The following is an 18,510-nucleotide window of genomic DNA, read 5'->3' as shown; positions in this document are numbered from 1 at the left end:
AGAAAAGGGCAATGAGTTACGATTTTTTTTTTAGCAATTGGGCGTAATTAGTTCTGTTTGTTGCTTGCATAGAAAGCGGTAACTGGCTGATTTTTAAATAATGGACATCCCAAGGCTTTGACAGTCGCTGTCGAGGGGCAGGGACTGCAAGACACGGCCCGAACTTGGTGTCCGGGGGCCGCGGTGCCTGGGGCTTGCGGAGGAGTGCCCGCTCTCGGCACGGCGGCTGCGCCGGCCCGGAGCACCGCCCGCGTCCCCGGCGGGGCGGAGCCGGGCCCGGGACGGGGCGGCCGAGAGCCGGGGGTAGCGGCAGATCGCGACACGGGGACGACGCGAGTGCCCCGCGACTCGGGCGGGGCGGGGCGGGACCGGGGGGTTCCGGCCGCAGCTCCCCCTGCCCGCGGCCGGAGGATCCGCGGAGCGGGGCCGAGCCCGTGGCGCGGCGGAGCGGCCAGGCTTGCCCTGCTCTGCCCTGCCCGCACGGCAGCGCTCCTGCTGCGGGCCACAGGCGGGCTGGGACCTCCCTTAGGGCTGCGAGAGCACCGCCACCAAGCGCACTGAGGAACTGTCTTCACACGTAATTCAGGTAAAACAGGACGTTGCCTCCCAGCTGTTTTTGGTTAGGGTTTTAAATGTCGTGTGTGGCCATTCATGACTTTAAAAGCCCTTCAGAAAATCAGAGCAGAGCACGTGCTTGAAAACCCTCCACTAATAATAAACTATACCGTTCTTTTCAAGACATAACCACCAGGTAGATTATAAACAATGAACAGCATTGCCAAAAGCGTTTTGCAGTCAGTGAAGCACGGGCGAGCTGCGTGGCTGAGGAACAGCTCTGCTCACTCTGGGAAGCAGCGTTTTCACAGGCTGGTCTTGGGAATAGAGACGAGCTGTGACGACACTGGAGCTGCTGTGGTGGATGAAGCTGGCTGTATTCTGGGAGAAGCACTGCACTGTCAGAAGGAAGTTCATTTACAGTAAGAACAGACTTCTCTCAAGGCTTCTGCTTTAATAACGATTTTGCTGTTATTGTTACTTATAGTATCACCCATATAAAAGTCTTCCCTGCCCCATAAAACTCAGTAAATGGTGGGTAGGTGTGAAGATGTATCACTTTGGCCTCAACACATACTGCCTGAGATAGTACTAAGGGGGAGGAAATAAATGTATTTAACAAGTTTTCTCCAGTATTTTCTTTCGAAGAGAGACAGATTACTTCTCTGGCTTGAATAAAAGATGAAATCATTGCTACTGTTAAAATTACCAAATGTCTTGACTTTTAAAAAGGAAAATCAAATATAAGCATTGGTGGTTTAAGAACATCAGCTGACAAGTGAGGGGTTGTGAATATTAAGTTACATTGTTTTGGAACAGTGTTGAGATACATTTAAAAAGCATCTGTACCAAAAAAAGGCAAGTTGCATCTTTTTCTGGCCTTCCACTGATAATTACGCTCCCTTCAGTGCCCTTGACACTAAACAAGGCATTTGAGAATGCACTAAGGAAACAGGCAGGATACAACAAGGTTAAGAGGTGCCTGAAAACTATTTTTATGGCATTCTATCTGTTACAAACTACCCATGCATTGCAATTCCTTGGTTTTACTAGATCAGGAGGAATAATTCCCGTGGTGGCACAGCAGCTTCACAGAGAAAACATCGACCAAGTGGTTCAAGAGGCCCTCAGTGCCAGTGGTGTTTCTGTGGCCGAGCTTGCGGCTGTGGCGACCACAGTGAAACCCGGGCTCGCTCTGAGCCTGGGCGTGGGGCTGCAGTACAGCCGCAGCTTGGTCAGCAGGCACCAGAAGCCCTTCATCCCCATCCATCACATGGAGGCTCACGCACTGACCATCAGGCTCACGCATCCCCTGGAATTTCCCTTCTTAGTTCTCCTAATCTCTGGAGGCCACTGTCTCTTGGCAGTAGCACAGGGAGTTTCAGATTTCCTCCTGCTTGGACAGTCCATTGACATCGCACCGGGTGACATGCTGGATAAGGTAATGTTTCCTTTCCTTACCTTTCTTTAGTTGTCCTCTTCTTTTTATTGCATTTATACTACATAATGGTAGTAATGTCATCAGCCTGAGAACAGCAATTCAATGCGATACAAGTTTTATGTAACTCTTTTTCTGTTTTGAAATGCTGTAGATTTAAGGAATGAAAGACTGTTAAAAATGTACACAAAGCATCAATTGTAACATATGCACATTAATTATATTTTAGCAAATAGGCAACATAACCAAAACTGGTGTTGGGTGTTTCATTGACACTGATTATACAAAGAAGTTGTATAGAGGTATTTTACAGAGGTATTATTATGCTGTCAGGTTTAAAATAATGCGTGTTAAAGCATTTCTTAACTAATTTTAGCTTTTGGAGTTTGAAAAGCATGGTTTGGCCTTGACAATCTTAAGTTTTCTGGGTCCCTGAGTACAGTTTGTAAAATTGTTCACTTATGGCTTTGTTCTCAGCACTGTTTTTAAACAGTATTTGTGCTTATTAATTAAAAAATGGGGGGAGAGCATGGAATCATAAAGGGGATTTTGAAAAGTTGAAACCAGTTTTGTTTCTGTCTATCCGGTAATACACTATGACAAACGATATGTTTCCTGTAGCTTAAAAATGGAGTAATTAATATTTCCTGCAAAATTTGTTGAACCTTGTTTGCCCAGATTGTTGTAGAACTGCATTTCTAAATACTCCAAGAAAAAAAATTCCCTGCTGGGCTGATGTTATGTCTTACCCTTACCATGCCCTGTTTGTAATTTCACATTGAATTGGATATTTTGGTGTCACATTTTACTCCATGGACTGCAGTACAGTGATGCCGTTCCAGGAGGAACTGATTCCAAGTCTGTTGTTTGTCATCTCCTTAGGTGGCACGAAGACTGTCCCTAAGAAAACACCCAGAGTGCCACAGCATGGCTGGGGGGAAGGCCATAGAGCACTTGGCTCAGTCTGGGAACCAGGAACTGCTCACCCTCCGACTGCCCATGCAGCAGTATCGGAACTGCGACTTCTCTTTCGCCGGCCTTCAAAACCTTGTCTATAATGCCATTGTACAGAAAGAAAAAGAAGAAGGTATTTTTAGGCAGTCAGATACAAACTGAGCTGTTGATGACCTACACTCAGGAGCCCCCTTTGATGATATACTTTTATAGGTATTCAGGAAGGTGAGATCCTGTCCTGTGTTAAGGATGTTGCTGCTGCTGTACAGCACGCAGTGGCTGTTCATATTATCCAGAGGACGTACCGAGCCATGCTCTTCTGCATCAAAAACAGCATATTACCATCAAAAAATGCCACTTTGGTGGGTATGCTTTTTTTTCCCTTTTTATATCTGACTCTATAACATCATTTGAAGATGCAGATGCCTTGTTGTACATGCTACCTTTGACAAGATCTCAGTATGTATTACATTGTTAAAATACCAACAATATTAAAGTAACGGTCATAATAAATATTTGGCTGGGTTTTAAGCTAGAGATTTTCTAACCATCTAATCTAACCTTCCATAACAACTTGCCCTTGTGCTGTCCAGTACTTGATGGCTGTTTTAGTTACAGTAGAACCATAGACTGGTTTAGCTTGGAAAAGACCTTAAAATTATCCAGTTCCAACCCTCCTGCCATGGGCAGGGACACCTTCCATTAGACAGATGTGCTTCAGGAATGTCTTTTTGCATAATAAGCTCCCTTAGCATACTCTTTTCTGGTATGTTTTAATCTTAAATGCAGCATTTATTGCTGTCTTCAGAATATCAACTGATAACCCTTTTCTAAACATGATGCTAGTTGTGTGTGACCCATAAGTACTTTTGAGTTAATGCCTTTTTTCCTTTTTGAAATGCTGTCAGGTTGTATCAGGAGGAGTTGCAAGTAATCAGTATTACCGAAAAGTTCTACAGAATCTGGCAGATGCAAATAATTTTGCTTTACTGTGTCCTCCTCCAAGGCTCTGCACTGACAATGGCGTTATGATTGCATGGTAAGAGTTGTTTCTCTTTAACACATATTACAGGAGCACAAGCAAAGTTGACATGAGAGTCAGGAAGCTCTTTTTGTGCTGATTGAACGATGTGTGGGTACGCAGAGTTGTGACGCAGGTTTTTATGTAACTGCTTTGTTGCTCAGGAATGGCATTGAGAGGTTACGTGCAGGGCTGGGGGTCCTTGACAGTGCTGCTGGCATCCGCTACGAGCCAAGGTAAGGCACTGCTCATTCCCAGTCTCTGTCCTCACTGCGGGCTGTGAAAGGGGAGCAGGTCACGTGAAAAAGAGGCACAAGCTGCTGAGGAGTCTCTCTGCAGCACATAGAAATTTTAGAAGTTACCTTCCAAGGCAGTTTTAAATACAAATGACCATTTATATTCGTTTTGGCTCAGAAACTTAATTTATCATACATCATAACAGTTCTATGTGTTTTCCTGCCATGATTGTGTAGATGTTAGGCTTAAGGCCAAACAAAATGTGGATATCTCAAAAGTACCATCTAGTCTTAAACTTTGGATTTTTTTTCAGTTTTTTTTCCCTTTCCAGAAAAACAGACTTGGATGGTTTCAATACAAAAATAAAAATTGTATTACAGTTTTCACATGAAAAATTATAAAATACGCTACTTCAAAAATAATTTGCTGTATATATTTCAGTGAATAAAAAACTTAAGTTTTATTTGCTGTAGACAATGCATTATTTAAGATTATCATAGGAGTTACCTGTGAATCTCTAGTGTTTTGTATTCATCAGCAGGACCTAAAATGAATTATCAACTAAAATCAGAATCTGAATACAAAAACAGGCCCAGAAGATGGCTTTGAAATCACAACTCTGTTTCTAGAGTTTGGAATGGCTACAAATGCAAATCTTTCTTCATTGTAAAGATATTTCCAGGTACAGCCTATTTTAATGGTCACAAGTCTTAGAAGGGCAGGGAATGTACTGAAATATTTTGACTCTTGTGCTAATTGTAAAAAAAGGTCTGTGAAGCTGTACATCTGTGTGATATGGCACTGACGATGTTCATTTTTAACAAATACATAATTTTGTTTTCTAGAGCTCCCCTGGGAATTGATATTTCAAAAAGAGTTGAAGAAGATTCCATCAAGGTGCCAAAATTAAAAGAGATACGATGTTTGGCATCTTAAAAAGTAACTTAATAAAATAAATAGATCAATAAAAACTGTTTCAATGCTGTTATGGTTAGGGTCAATACTTGGATTACAAGCGTTGAAAATCATCTATCAGAGGAACAAATGCTGTGTTGTTATCACCAAAGTGATTCTGGTTACTATTCCAAATTAAGCATTCTCAGTATTAAAACAAATTTAAAAGAGTAGAATGCATTCATAGTGAGTTCATGTACAACTCTGATTATTAATAATTATGCCCAAGTGTGTAAAAAATCCCAGACCAAAAATTCTAAGAAAATTTGATTTACTGACTCTGTGTATAGAATAAATGCAACATCTCCAGATACAGCTCTATAATTCATCTACTGAAAGTAACTTCAGCCTGCTACATGTGTCAGATGCTTTTTCACTGTTGCTCTCCAGCTTTGCAATCCGAGATCCGAACTGTACTGCCCTTTTTGGCAAAACAGTTGAGGCTGTCAGGCCCAGCTCCTTGGCTGCAAGGCGCAGAATCAATTTCTCGCCGATTCCTCGAGGTAAAGTCAAATCAGCTTTTTCTGAGACAGGCAGAGAATTGAGGAATGAGACAACATCTTCATCAAGAAAAGGAAACCTGAAAGAGAGATTTACGTGGGGAAAGACCCTTTAAAAATTCCATAGGAATAATCTTGGTTTTCCCCTTAACCACATGCAAAGACCGTGTGAAACTACAGTGTAACTTCGAAACAAAAAGATTTACACACCAAATGCTGGTATCATTCTGAATTTCAGGCTTTCATACCTAATCATGTGCATGGTTAAGGAGCACTGCACATCCACCACTGCAACTGTTTCTTGTGCTGAACTGAAAACATGCAACTAAGAACAGATTTGGAAAAATACCGGCACAAGGTCACATGAGAAAACCTTTCATGCACCTGAGTGGCCTCTGCTCCTGGACAACACCTAAGGAATTTTTTTCAAGTTGTAGAGGAAGTAGGCACAAATAAAATGATTCTTCAACTCTTCAGACTTAACAGCCAGGAAATGTGGTGGATGTTGACTATGCTTTACTGCAGGGATAGGAATACACAGCTCCTGTTATTCTCCAGAGACACTCCCCAAAGGTCCATACCAGAACACTTCAAAGTTGTGCAAAAGACTGTTTAGCTTAAAAAGATAGAACCAGCTAGAATTTGCCTATTTCAACATCTGTTGCTTCTTAAAACTTTGAGATGGAAATCAAGTTGCTAAATTTCCTTAAGTAAACTCTTCCACAATATACTACTGACCACTTTTTTAAAAAACAAAACCAAAAACTGCAGAACACAGTACACATTAACAAAACTGCAGCAGAACTAGAGACAATAGAGACAATAAAACTAGAGACAGTAAAACATATAGAATTTTCAATTAAGAATTTTTAGGGGTGTTAAAAAACTACATCTAACCAGCAAAACCAGTTTTGCTCTGTGTTAAAACAGTAATACCTGGCTTCTTTTCCATGATCACCGATGATCCTGTCATCTCTACCAAGATTTCGAGAAGAAATGCGCCCTAACTCCATTTCAAGCTCTTTATTAAGACCCTCTAAACCATCTTTTGTAAAGCAAACACGATGTCGAGAATACCCAGCAAGCTGCTCATCTGCTCCAATTCCAGTAAGCACAACCTGAGGAAACAGAATATAAGAACTCTTAGTATCTATGCAAGTTAATATGAAACAGACCTTAAAGGTTTAACTACATCTTAAGGAGAAAAATTTTAATACACATCTTCTAAAGATATTAGCTATCAGAATGGGCTGTGCCTTACACATTTACAAAGCCTGAAACAATTCCCAGTACAGTCACTGGTAACTTAAATTATCAGACCTTAAAGTACACACAAACATTGCTAGTGGAGCAAGGAAAACAAATACACATCTTCTAAAGATATTAGCTATCAGAATGGGCTGTGCCTTACACATTTACAAACAATTCCCAGCACAGTCACTGGTAACTTAACTTAAATGATCAGACCTTAAAGTACACACAAACCTTGGTAGTGGAGCAAGGAAAACGCATCAAAACAATGCCATGTGTATCACGAATACATCACTATATTTGAAGAATGTCTTTGTTACTTTCTATAATAAGCAGCATTTGTTAAACACAAGCCTTTAAAAATTATTGCCAAAGACTGTGTCATATGTTGTAGTTACCTGAATGTACACCCAGAGTACTATTCATTTACCAGCTACTGAGTTAGTTAGTAACAACTACTTTACTCAAAGTAAAAATGGCTTACACTACCCAGTAAAGTACAGTAAAATGTTTTATCAAGAGAAAAAACACTATTACATCTGACCCATTACTGTGCCTTCAACAGCTGAAATTAAACATTTCCTTCTTCCCTACACAAACCATCAGGAACAGAGATGTGAGAAATCAGAATAAAAAATGATAGATGGTGGTTATTTGTTTCCATTGGATATTATTGCATATCCAAGTTCACTGAAAAGCCATGCATATTACATGGCAAAAGAATTGACTGTGATTTTTTTACTCTAGAATCACACAAATATTATAATTATAGAATATTCTACATTCTGACACTGAATTTCAGAAGCCTTATGAATAGAATAGCAAAAATCCCAGCTGGTTTCTAAATCAACAAAACTGTTTTTACATTCAGAAGTCAAACACTAGGCAGAAAACAAAACAAAACAGTACCTTTGCAGGACTTTTATATGGTTTCAGTTCTCCTTGGTTACTAATGAAGCCCTCTCCCCTGGAAGCAAACCAAATTGCACAGCCAATGCTGTCATCCAAGACTGTATCCAGTGGATAGATTAAATAATTAATACGCTGTTTTCTCATTTTTTTCAATTCCTCTAGTGTAACATTAATTTCCACAAAGTTCCAGGTTCTTGAAGGGTTAATGGCTTTTAATTCCTTCAGTCCTGCCCTACCAGTGATTCTGTCAGGAACATCAAAGCAAGATGAATGAATACCAGGGTCAGCAGCAAGATCTTGACAGCTTTCTTGAGGACAAAGCAAATCAAGCTGGACTTCATGGCCAGGATGTCTTTTAGTGGTACCCCTGTGCTTAGCTTGCTCTTTCATCATGAAAGCTACATTAAGAAGATCAATTGGTTCTTCCAAAGGCACATGTTTATCAGCCAGGGCTGCAATAACCATAGAATCAATGCCACCAGAAAAGAGCACTGCAATATGTGCTTTCTTATGGGACATGCTTGGAACTTCACTTGTTATCTGATCTGGATCTCTAAAGAGACACAGAACTCGTCTCTTGACTGCTTCATTTAAAACACCAATAAACTGACAGGCTAATTTTTTCTTGTGCTCCTCTGCAAGAAATTCTTGAAGGGTTTCTACAGAAACCACACAGTTAATGTTGCTAAAATTAGAGCCTGGACATGCACCTGAGGCTTTAGAAACCGTTTTATTTAAGGGGATAACTGGTGCTCTAAGACACAGCTTTGATTCATTCACCACGAGATGCACGTGGTTTGGTAAATCTTTTGACATTTGGTCAAGAACATTAATGCATGTCTCTTCTACTGCTTTCTCTCTGCAGCAGTACTTCCATGGAAACAATGTTAAAGACAAAGACTTAGTTGCTGCACAAGCTTTGAGATCAATTTTGAAAATTCCAGATGCTGGGACTTCTTGCCATTGGTTGCCTGATTCAGAACAACCACTTACAGATGTGAGGCAGAAAGCACTGTCAACCTCATTACTGAACTGCCAAAGCAAACTACGACGACCAAAGTAATCTCTGCCAAACCATAAACTGTGTCTGGGTGCTTCATAATAAATAAAAGACCAGGGACCCTGAAGTGATGAGAAGAGTGACAAAATGTCCATTTCACTGCTGCATAAAGCCAGATGATGAAACATTACTTCAGTGTCATTCTCTAGGTTTCCTACATGCACTCCACTGAAAATTTCTCCATTCCAAAGAAAAACATTGTTACTGGCATCTTCCAGAGGCTGAGGAGTCACCAGTCCCCTCAAGTGAAGTACATGGCCTGAAAACAGACATTCATAAGAGAGATCAGGCACAGTTTTTATCAACTGTTGGCTACTGTCTGGTCCTCTTCTTCTCAGATGGCAGAGGATGTCTTCACTGAGGAAATGATGAATCGCACGCTGGCTGCACAAGGTAACAATACAGCAAATACCACACATTGCAACGGGGAATTCACATCAACTACTTCTTGATTTTAGTCTTTTCGGAATTTTCCAGCTCCTGATGCTCCTTCTTTAATTCATCTAATGTGTCTGTGTAAGAGAAAATTACACAAATAATCAGTTTCATGAACAGGAAAGTTTATGCGTAGGTAAGTTTAAGTGTTTATCTACAGAATTACTAATTCCAGCCACTTGTTCAATTAAAGTGATAAACATAAAACATTAATTAAGCAAAGAGCTAGTTTGTGTTCCATCATTACTAACACAAGCTATATAAGCTTGCTGTAGCATATTCCTCTTTGATTATACAAAGATGATTTTTCAGAAGAAAGCCACAGTGCAATAGGGGAATGGCCAACTCCTGCCTATATAATCAGTATGACTTCAACATTTGTAGTAAGAAAAGGGAACTCACAATAAAAATGGCAATGGTATTAACCCAAAGCAAAGCAAAGAGAATCAGCAATTATTCACTCCAGAAAATGAAATTTATACTTCTAAATTTATACTCTTCTAATGCTTGTTCCATCATCACCTCTATTATCCATTCTCCTATTACTTTGCATTGGACACAGCTGAAATTTTCTCATTTTAATATACCTTTGAAATCAGCTACAAATACAGCTTTTAAACATTAACTATCTGAGATACTTTTACACTGCAAACTTACTTTTGCACTGAGACAGCATTTCTGTCCGGTCTGCAAGGAAGAATATGTTGCTGTTGGGTTGCTGCTTATAAACTTTCTGTAAAACAAAACCCACACTGTATGAAGTCAAAGCAGCAGATTCTGGAACCACACTGCAGCAGAAGCTGGTGTGGGTCCAAAGAGACACTCCTGGTATAAAACTGAAGGGGTAAGTTCTGCCCTGTGAACATCAGCATTCTAATGCTGTACCATCAAAAGCATTTAATGCTCAACCTAAGACAATTCTGAATTTCTCTTTTCCTCATCCACAAGAGATCACATTCCTATTTTAAACAAATGCACAGAAAAAGTAAGAATACATCATGAACCCTTGTGATCAACTCAAACATCTTAATGAAATAACACAAATAAAACATAAAAACCCCAAAAAACCCCAACACTGCCCAAGTATACATAATCAAATAATTTGTAAGACAAATTATTCTGAGCACAGCAGACCACATGTTTATTAAAATCTGGATTACAACAAATTAAAGATAGCATGCTCTGATTTTGTTGCCCTTCTTGTCTCTATGTTTATTTCTCTGCTAAAATGAAATAGTTAAAAGCAAATTTGTAAAACCTTACCCGGTTCTTCTTCAAATTAGAAAGCTCATCAACTACAACCTTCTGCTCTTTAATCTGAAAGACAAAAGATTCATTTGAATTTAATAATAAAAACAAGACATGTTATAATCCCAGTGGTGAGCATGTCTACAGATACTTTAAGACAGCAACATGCATGTATAGTTGCTGTTCTCCACATGAAGCACTGAAGACAGAGAAAGTATAAAAATTACATACTTAATTTCTCTAGAAACACCTATTTTGCATGCATTGGTATTTCTCCTCCCATCAAAAGCCTCTGGGAAGCCAGAGTAGCTATAGATATTTATAATCAGAGAGCACGCTTTTTCCCCCTTAGAAGAGAACATGTACACAAGTAATACAACATCAAATAACTTGTAAAAAATAGCATAATATCAAGAATACACTTTATAATCACAGGTATGCTCCAGATTCAAAATGAAATTAATGAAATCCAAATACTCTAATACTCTAGAACTGTATTAGGAGCAATGGGAGCCTTTCTATTGCTCTGGATTTTTACATTAACTTCCTTAGTGGGATTTACGACTCTGTTCTGCACTGACAGATGTGGCAGATATTCCCATTTTCTTTTACAATGGCAGCTGTGAACGCTGATAAGTTATCAGAAGGACTGTTGCAAAAGCCAAAATCTGAAAAAAAATCTGTCCAGAGGGTACACTGTTTTTTCTTAGAAGCAAACAACATGGGTTTCCCTGCTCTTCCTTTGTGTCTCCTGGAACTGGTGCAACAGTAGGAAGCTGCCACAGAGTGAGGTCAGCCAAACTGAATCTGGCCACACTGAAAGTGCAACTTTTCCAGCAGCTCCATCAATCTCTTGTATCTACACACCAACAAGGCAAAGCAGCAGAGCCATCCTCTGCTAGGGACTAAACCAGCCACTTAGGCACAACAGAAGTGACAAGCTGTAGCTCTGTGATGTCCCAGCTTTGCAGCTTCCAGGCAATCAAAACCATCACTGTCTCTATACGTGGCCCTGCAGAACTGTTTTTTTAATATAATCACATAATGTTAAGGGGTTGCAAGGGACTTTAAAGATCATCTAGTCCCAACCTGCCCCCTGCCATGCGCAGGGACATATCCCACTAGACCTGGCTGCTGCAGGCTTTATCCAACCTGGCCTTGAACACTTCCAGGGCTGGGGCATCCGCAGCTGCTCAGGGCAACATGTGAGTGCCTCACCATTCTCACAGCAAAGCATTTCTGCCTACTATCTAACCCAAATCTGCCCTCTTTCAGTTTGTATACATTACTCCTTGTCCTATCATTACAGCTCCTGACAAACAGCCCCTTCTCTCGCTTCCCTGTAGGCCCTGTTGGAATACTGGCAGGTTGCTATGAGGTTTTTTGGGGTGAAAGTTCCACAGGGCTTGGCAGATTGCATACTGAACAAAGCTGTGGGCACCAGGGAAGAGGGAGCGGATAAATGAGGAGCACCAGCCTCTATGGCTGAAATTTCTTGGGACATTTTGGACACATAAAGCTGAACTAGGTACTAGAAAGAGAAGCAGGTGAGGGTACTTGGTTTGTGCAGCCTGGAGAAGACTGAGGGGAGATCTCACAGCATTCTACAAGTTCCTTAGGAGGGGAAGTGGAGGGGCAAACACTGATCTCTTCTCCCTGGTGAGCAGTGACAGTACCACAGGAAACGGCCTAGAGCTGGGTCAGGAGATGTTTAGATTGGATACCAGGAAAAGGTTCTTCACCCAGAGGGTGATTAGGCATTGAACTCCCCAGGGAAAGTGGTCACAGCACCAGCCTTACAGAGCTCAAGCAGCTTTTGGATAACGTGCTCAGGCACACGGAGTGATTCTTGGGGTGTCCTGCGCAGCGCGGGAGTTAGACTCGACCATTGGACGTCTCTTGAAACTCAAGATACTCTGTGAGGAAAACCTCACCGCGTCTCACTTGTCATTTCACGCTCAATTTGAAGCGGTAAGACCCAAAATACCAATCTGACAAGGGAGCTATCAGCGAGGCAACACGGGCTCGCTAAACGCAGGCCGCTCTCAGGCTCCGAGGGCGCAGCCCCGGGCACGGAGCCCCGGTCCCTGACAGCACCCGCCCTCCTCTTCCTCACGATGCTCGCGCTCCCGGTGACAGGCTCCGGGGCCACCCGCGCCTCGGCCCGGAGCCCGGCACAGGGCCCCGCGGGGCCGCCTCCGCTCACCCGGCGGCTCAGCTCCTCCTTGTGGCGCAGCGCCGCGCTCTCCCCATCCTCCTGCCGCGGCGGGCGGCCCGACATGGCCGCGGCGGGCACGGGGCGCTGCCACCCGACAGCGGCCACAGCCCCGCTTCCGACACACAGCCGCCCAAACCAATCGCGCCAGAGCGCATGCGCCACCAGGCGGGGCCGCGCAGAACACCACCAATCAGCAGGCGCGGCCGAGCGCGCGCCTGACGGGGCGCCAATCAGCAGGCGCGGCCGAGCACGCGCCGGGGCGCGCGCCGGGAGGCGCGAATCCTGAGGGGGGCTCGCGCCCCCGGCCGGGGGAAGGCGGGACTGCAATCCTGGGAGCCGGCAGGGCATCGGGACCGGCCCAAGGTGGAGAAGATGTTTGGAATGAGGCTTGGAAATTGTGCTCTTTGTGGACTATGTCGGCTTGGTGTGGTGTGATCCCGGGCTGCTGTCGGGCTCTCAAGCCCCTTTGAGCGGTTTGCTTAAAGGTACTCCAGAAGAGTTTATGAATCATACACTATTTACAGACATTAGGGTCATATGTCCATATGTCCTTGTGTCCATTATTAGGACATGTTTCTACAAGAAAGATAGAGAGGGAGTTTTTAGAGGGCCATGTAGTGACAGGACAAAGGGGAATGGACTCAAACTGACCGAGGGCAGGTTTAGGTTAGATACTTGATGGAAATTGCTTCCCCGGAGGATGTGAGGCACTCACACGGGTTGCCCAGAGAACCTGTGGCAGCTCCATCCTTGCAAGTGTTCAAGGCCAGCTTGCACAGGGCTCTGAGACACCTGGTCTAGTCCCTGCCCATGGCAGGGCGTTGAAACAAGATAATCTTTAAGGTCCCTTCCTACCCAAAGCATTCCAAGATTCTATGATTTTATTATTGTACAAGATGGATGTTTAAGACCATCCACCTAAGATTATCTTAACATTTCTTTGTCTCTTCCATTCTACTATAGGTATGTCACAGTGATGCATATGTCTACCTGTCTTAATAAATGCATAATTGTCTCATTTTTATCCCTTTCCTTCTTTTTAAACATCATATAATATAATGTATAATGTATAATTATTCTCAACACTCAAGAGTAATCCAAACTTACAGACTGCTACCAATTGCTCAGTTGTAGGATTTTATGAGATTTCTATCCCACTTGTGATACTGACTGCAATGCAAATATAGTTCAAATCTTCATGAACCATTTGAAATTTTTGCAACTTTAGTAAGAGAGGCAGGAGTGTTGACTTTTTTTGATTTAATCTCACATAATCATACATATTAAATATTTTGTTAATTCTTAGAGTTTGTGAGCAAGATTGCACCTTGCTTGTATCCATGAGCTTGGCTGGAATGTCTGTGACGTTGATCAAAATTTTTGTCAGCACCATAGGAAGAACAAGGATTTTGGCTCCTAGCACAAGGATGAAGAAAGACAATTTGGCTATAAGAATATTTGGCAATACACTTGCAAAAGTTGTGCTTATTTGCTTTTAACAGAGAGAGAAACTGAGGTTACACTTGCCTGAAAGGTCAGCCTTGCTCTTCCCTCTGCCTTTAAGCACACACTTGTGCCTCCAGCCCTGCCCCACCATGGCTGCCTGTGGGGCTGTGTGGAGGGACAGGTGAGGGAGCTGATCTGTTTTCTCAGCAGTGCCCAGTGCTGCTGTGATTCCGGCAGTCCCAAAGCACAGCAGCTGAAGCTGCTGGGGAGTTGTTGCCCAGGGGTTGGAGTGGTTCTGGGGCTTGTCCTTTGACTTCTAGAAGAAATACACATATCTGGGTCACACAGATCAGCTTTGGTGCTATTGCTCAGTGTGCTTTGTAGTTTGTCACTGTTGTTCTGGTGAGTAATGTGTTTAATCTGAGTAACTCCCAACCCTCTCCTGCCCAGGTTTTATTTGTTCTTCATATGTTACAAAGGTTGATGATCAAGTAACCCAGTAGTCAAAGTATAATTCCTGTACTGATTATCCCTTTCATGTTCAGTAATAAATGCAGTTAATGTTTATTAATCAAAACCCCATCACTCAGTGTTATTGACTGTTTCAGAAGAGTGATGATAATGGTTTTGAGGCATAATAGCAAATGTGGAATGGTTTTAACTTCTGGTCTTACCGCAAACTGATGATTCTTCTACCGATATGGCGTGGGCTTTCAACAGTTCCTTTTAAAATGAATGAATTCCTGTGACAAGATCACTCCTGAAATTACAGTGATACCCACAATAAGAGGTGCTGTGTTTGCAGCTCAGCAAAGGAGAAGGTTGGCACCTTTTCACTCCCTGTGCAGGGCAGTGCCGTCTCCATTCAAGCTCCTTTCAGGGCTGCTGCAGTTCTGGTGTTGCAGTGTGCCTGCACTTTTATTCCTGAGAGCTGGGGAGGGCACTTAGAGCTCATCTGGCTGGCAGCTAACTGGGAAATGTCATTCAGTGACACATCTCTGGTCATTCTGCTTGTGTCTGTGCACTTGTGCCACCTCTGGTGCTCTAAACTATTTTTCTTTTACTAGCATAAAACTATTTCTGGATGTTAATAATGCCTGACACAATGTTAATAAAGTATCAAAGAGTACTTCAGTCTTTTAAAGCCCTCACCTTTTCAATATCTGACATCTTTAAAAATATAAAAAATAGCACAAATTACCCAACAAGTCATGTAAACAGCTAAAAACCAGAAATAGTTACTGAAACCAGAAAATCTTTGAAGTTGTCATAACCTGTTAGCAAATGCATGGCCAGAACAGTAACCTTTAAATAACCAAGCTGAAGCTCCAAAATGCTGCTGTTAAAACCACACTGAAGAGGTGAGGCCATCCTTGTGACAACACTGTCAAGTCTTGAAGACTTCTGTTCGTGATGTTGGCAGTACATTTGTGTCAGAGAATTTTCCAGTTGTGAGAAGCACAGGGTAAGGCTGATACTGCCTTGGAGGTTTAGCAGCCTCAGAGTTTCCCTGGTTTTTGCTGTGGGCTGGAAATCCACATGTACTCAGTTCTGTATCTCTCAGCTGATGCTTGGAAACATGTTAAGCCATCATGATCAGTTGTGGGTTCCAGTCTGAGGGTCAGCTGGAAGTGACTGTACTCTGAGGAAACTCGTCATGCTTTAGAAGAACGGGCCACAGAGGTCCTTGGAGGGGAATGGCGCCAGGACTATTGTAGCTCTAATGTTGGCCACAAGGGAGCAAGCTGAAACTGTGCTGGCTGCTCAGAGACAGTCAAGGAAAGAGCGGGGCCAGCCATGTTAGACAGGTGGATGAGGTCTCTAAAAGGGGAGAGCACAGTCAGAGGGTATTGCATTTATGTCGGTTTTTGTCTGTTTTGGAACATCCTCAGTTCTGATCCTGCGTTGTTTTTTATTCAGATATTCTATCGTCATAATCCACATAAGTAGATTCTGAGATGTAGCATCAATCTCTGTGTTAATTTCACAGGTGAACCTACATTTTAATAATTTGCTAATTTATACTGATCTAAGAAAATTTAAATTGTTGAAATTCGTTGAGTTTGCTTTATGGTAATCCTTCTGCTAATTTGTCTGAGACATCAGGATTTGAAGGGAGTTAGGTTAATTTACACAGACAAGGATCTGGATATATACATTGGAATCTAGGCAAAGTTGTGGTTTGTTTCCTTAGGTTAAGTACTTAGATTATCAATGACACAAGAAACCTTGCAAAGCCTATAATCATTCTACTTAAAAAGTTCTGTCACTGCAAGTAAAACAAGAAATCTGAACACTTTTATGGTCTTGAAGTACAGTCAGCTTTTTCAGCACTTCTGACACACTGTTAAAGCAATCTCAGGACTTGTTTGCACAAAAATTCTGTGTAGTTAACAAGTATTATTACTGGGCTTTTTATAATTGATTTTCTAATTAAAAGCAGAATTTCATCACCTTCACATGGAAGATTTTAAGGCTATTGTCAAAATAGCTGAGAACTATCATCACTCTCATTAGTTTTTACAATCTGATTGCTTACCTCAAAGCTTCTAAAAGTGCTGAACAGCTTATTTGTAAAATACTCCTAGCAGTCTTTCATCTGATGATTTAAGTAAGAGAGGATTTAAAAATAGACTTTTCCAAGTTCACTCTGTTCTTGAGTGTAAAACTGAAGTAGCTCTAATGAGAGCCTTTCTCAAGGTCTTATGTTGCTGTAGTTGAGAAGACAGTTTGACCTTTAATTTTCATTATTTTTCCTTCCTTAGTGCAGAACAATTTGTTGTGCACTTTGTTAGACTTTAGAAGAGAGTTAAGTTCATGTTAGTGCTAGTTTAACTTAGAAATGCAGAACTAGAAGATTTGGGTTTGTCTGTTTCAGGGCAGTCCCTCACATGCTCTGAATAACCAAAGCACAGGTTTACTGCAGTAACTACTTTGAATACGGTATCAGAGTCCCAGATGCACATTTTGAGCAGTAGAATGTTCAGGGATCTTAAAAAATCAAGTGCTGTGTCTTACAAAACAAACATTTTGTTTGCAGTATGAAGATGGGAGCCTGGTGCCTGGATGCTGGAAACTCTTCTGTTGGTGCCACCAAAGAGCAGGCATATGAGAGGCTTAAAACTGCTCAGGAACTTTGGATAGACCTCATTTGGATTATCTTGGATTGGGCATCTTGATATAAAATCAAATTAGTGCTAATATTTCTGCCTAATGAGAAAAGGAGAAGAGAACTGCACCAAAAACTCTGAGTGAAGAGTCAAGAAGTCACTCAAGTGAAGACTTACTGCCCAGTAAGTCTGCTTTTTGGAAGCTGCTTAGGAAGTCTGGAGAAGACTGGAGGGATAATTATGGCCTTGCTTCTCTTTCCTGTTGGGAGTGCCTCCATGACAGTAAGTACTGTGTTCAATACTACATACAACTGATATTTTCTGGAAGATAAAACCCAGAGATTAGATTGTTTTGGAGGAGTAGGCAGGCCTGAGCAGGATGGGCTGAAGGCATGGAAGAGGCAGCCTCCTTTCGCTCCCATGATATGGGTCTCCTGGAATCAGGAGATTGGTAATTTTGGCTGAGATAGGTTACAGCTCCATAAAGCACGTTCCATAGGCACACAACAGACACCTAAGTGAGAGCTTGGGTAGAACAGAACAGAACATGTCTGAGCAGGCTGGAGAAAGGGGGAAATGCATAATACCTTTGTTAGGCTCTCTGAGGCAAGAGGGAAGGTAAGGATGTTTGCTCTAAGATGCCCAGTTGGATTAGGATCTTGCCTAGGTTATGTTATTAAATGTGTAGCTCTCATGTGCTTTTTGTGCCTTTGTTCTTACTGTCACATACATTTGGACTTCGCTCCTACCACTGGGCAAATAGAGCCACTAGAGAGATTCTTTTTTTCCAGGTTTGGAGATAGGAGTTACTTGAAAGGAAACACTAAAGTTTTCAAATTCTAATGCGCCAGAGGCCGTGTTATCAAACAGCCTGTTGGGCTTCATTTATTTTAAAACTGCATTATTTCTGTCTTAGGCTGTGCTGAGGCCCTCCCATTTATGCCATCACCCACTGTCCTTATTCCTCTCCTGTTTTGTTTTTATTTTTCTTCTCTCTAATAGAAGTTTTGGTACAAATCAGAAGTTTTGGTGCCTGCACACATGGCAAAACAACCTGGGATCCAAAGAAACCGAAGCCTTAGTAGAACTTTCAGTCTTGAGGGTTGTACTTGTTCACCATAGTGCTTTCAGGTCCTTAGAACTCAAAATGCCTGACTGAGATCAGTGAATA

At 42.0% G+C, this 18,510-nt stretch overlaps 3 protein-coding genes across 4 annotated transcripts; 1 reads left to right on the top strand and 2 right to left on the bottom strand.

Moving 5' to 3' along the window:
- Positions 1–266: 266 nt before the first annotated feature.
- OSGEPL1 (O-sialoglycoprotein endopeptidase like 1) lies at positions 267–5,176 on the top strand. Of its 2 annotated transcripts, none has more exons than XM_041487598.1 (8): positions 267–586; positions 739–977; positions 1,609–1,996; positions 2,876–3,080; positions 3,161–3,309; positions 3,856–3,986; positions 4,133–4,204; positions 5,051–5,176. In XM_041487598.1, exons 2-8 carry the CDS (start codon positions 766–768, stop codon positions 5,139–5,141), a joined length of 1,248 nt encoding a protein of 415 aa, XP_041343532.1. In that variant the 5' UTR covers positions 267–586; positions 739–765; the 3' UTR covers positions 5,142–5,176. The 2 variants fall into 2 exon arrangements, with proteins under 2 accessions (XP_041343532.1, XP_041343533.1); XM_041487599.1 differs by having other exon boundaries at positions 267–589; positions 731–977.
- Positions 5,177–5,413: 237 nt separating this feature from the next.
- On the bottom strand, positions 5,414–9,301 carry ASNSD1 (asparagine synthetase domain containing 1). The gene is made up of 3 exons (XM_041487597.1): positions 7,820–9,301; positions 6,596–6,777; positions 5,414–5,739 (listed from the first exon to the last, which is right to left on the bottom strand). The coding sequence occupies exons 1-3, from the start codon at positions 9,299–9,301 to the stop codon at positions 5,478–5,480; spliced, it is 1,926 nt and encodes a 641-aa protein (XP_041343531.1). The 3' UTR covers positions 5,414–5,477.
- ASDURF (ASNSD1 upstream open reading frame) lies at positions 9,257–12,920 on the bottom strand. The gene is made up of 4 exons (XM_041487601.1): positions 12,772–12,920; positions 10,581–10,634; positions 9,975–10,050; positions 9,257–9,394 (listed from the first exon to the last, which is right to left on the bottom strand). Exons 1-4 carry the CDS (start codon positions 12,844–12,846, stop codon positions 9,324–9,326), a joined length of 276 nt encoding a protein of 91 aa, XP_041343535.1. The 5' UTR covers positions 12,847–12,920; the 3' UTR covers positions 9,257–9,323.
- Between the last annotated feature and the right edge of the window lie 5,590 nt (positions 12,921–18,510).

This window comes from Pyrgilauda ruficollis, unplaced genomic scaffold (assembly GCF_017590135.1).
Source record: "Pyrgilauda ruficollis isolate IOZ18807 unplaced genomic scaffold, ASM1759013v1 scaffold81, whole genome shotgun sequence".
In the NCBI taxonomy this organism is placed as follows: domain Eukaryota; kingdom Metazoa; phylum Chordata; class Aves; order Passeriformes; family Passeridae; genus Pyrgilauda; species Pyrgilauda ruficollis.
This window is presented reverse-complemented; position numbering and strand designations above follow the sequence as displayed.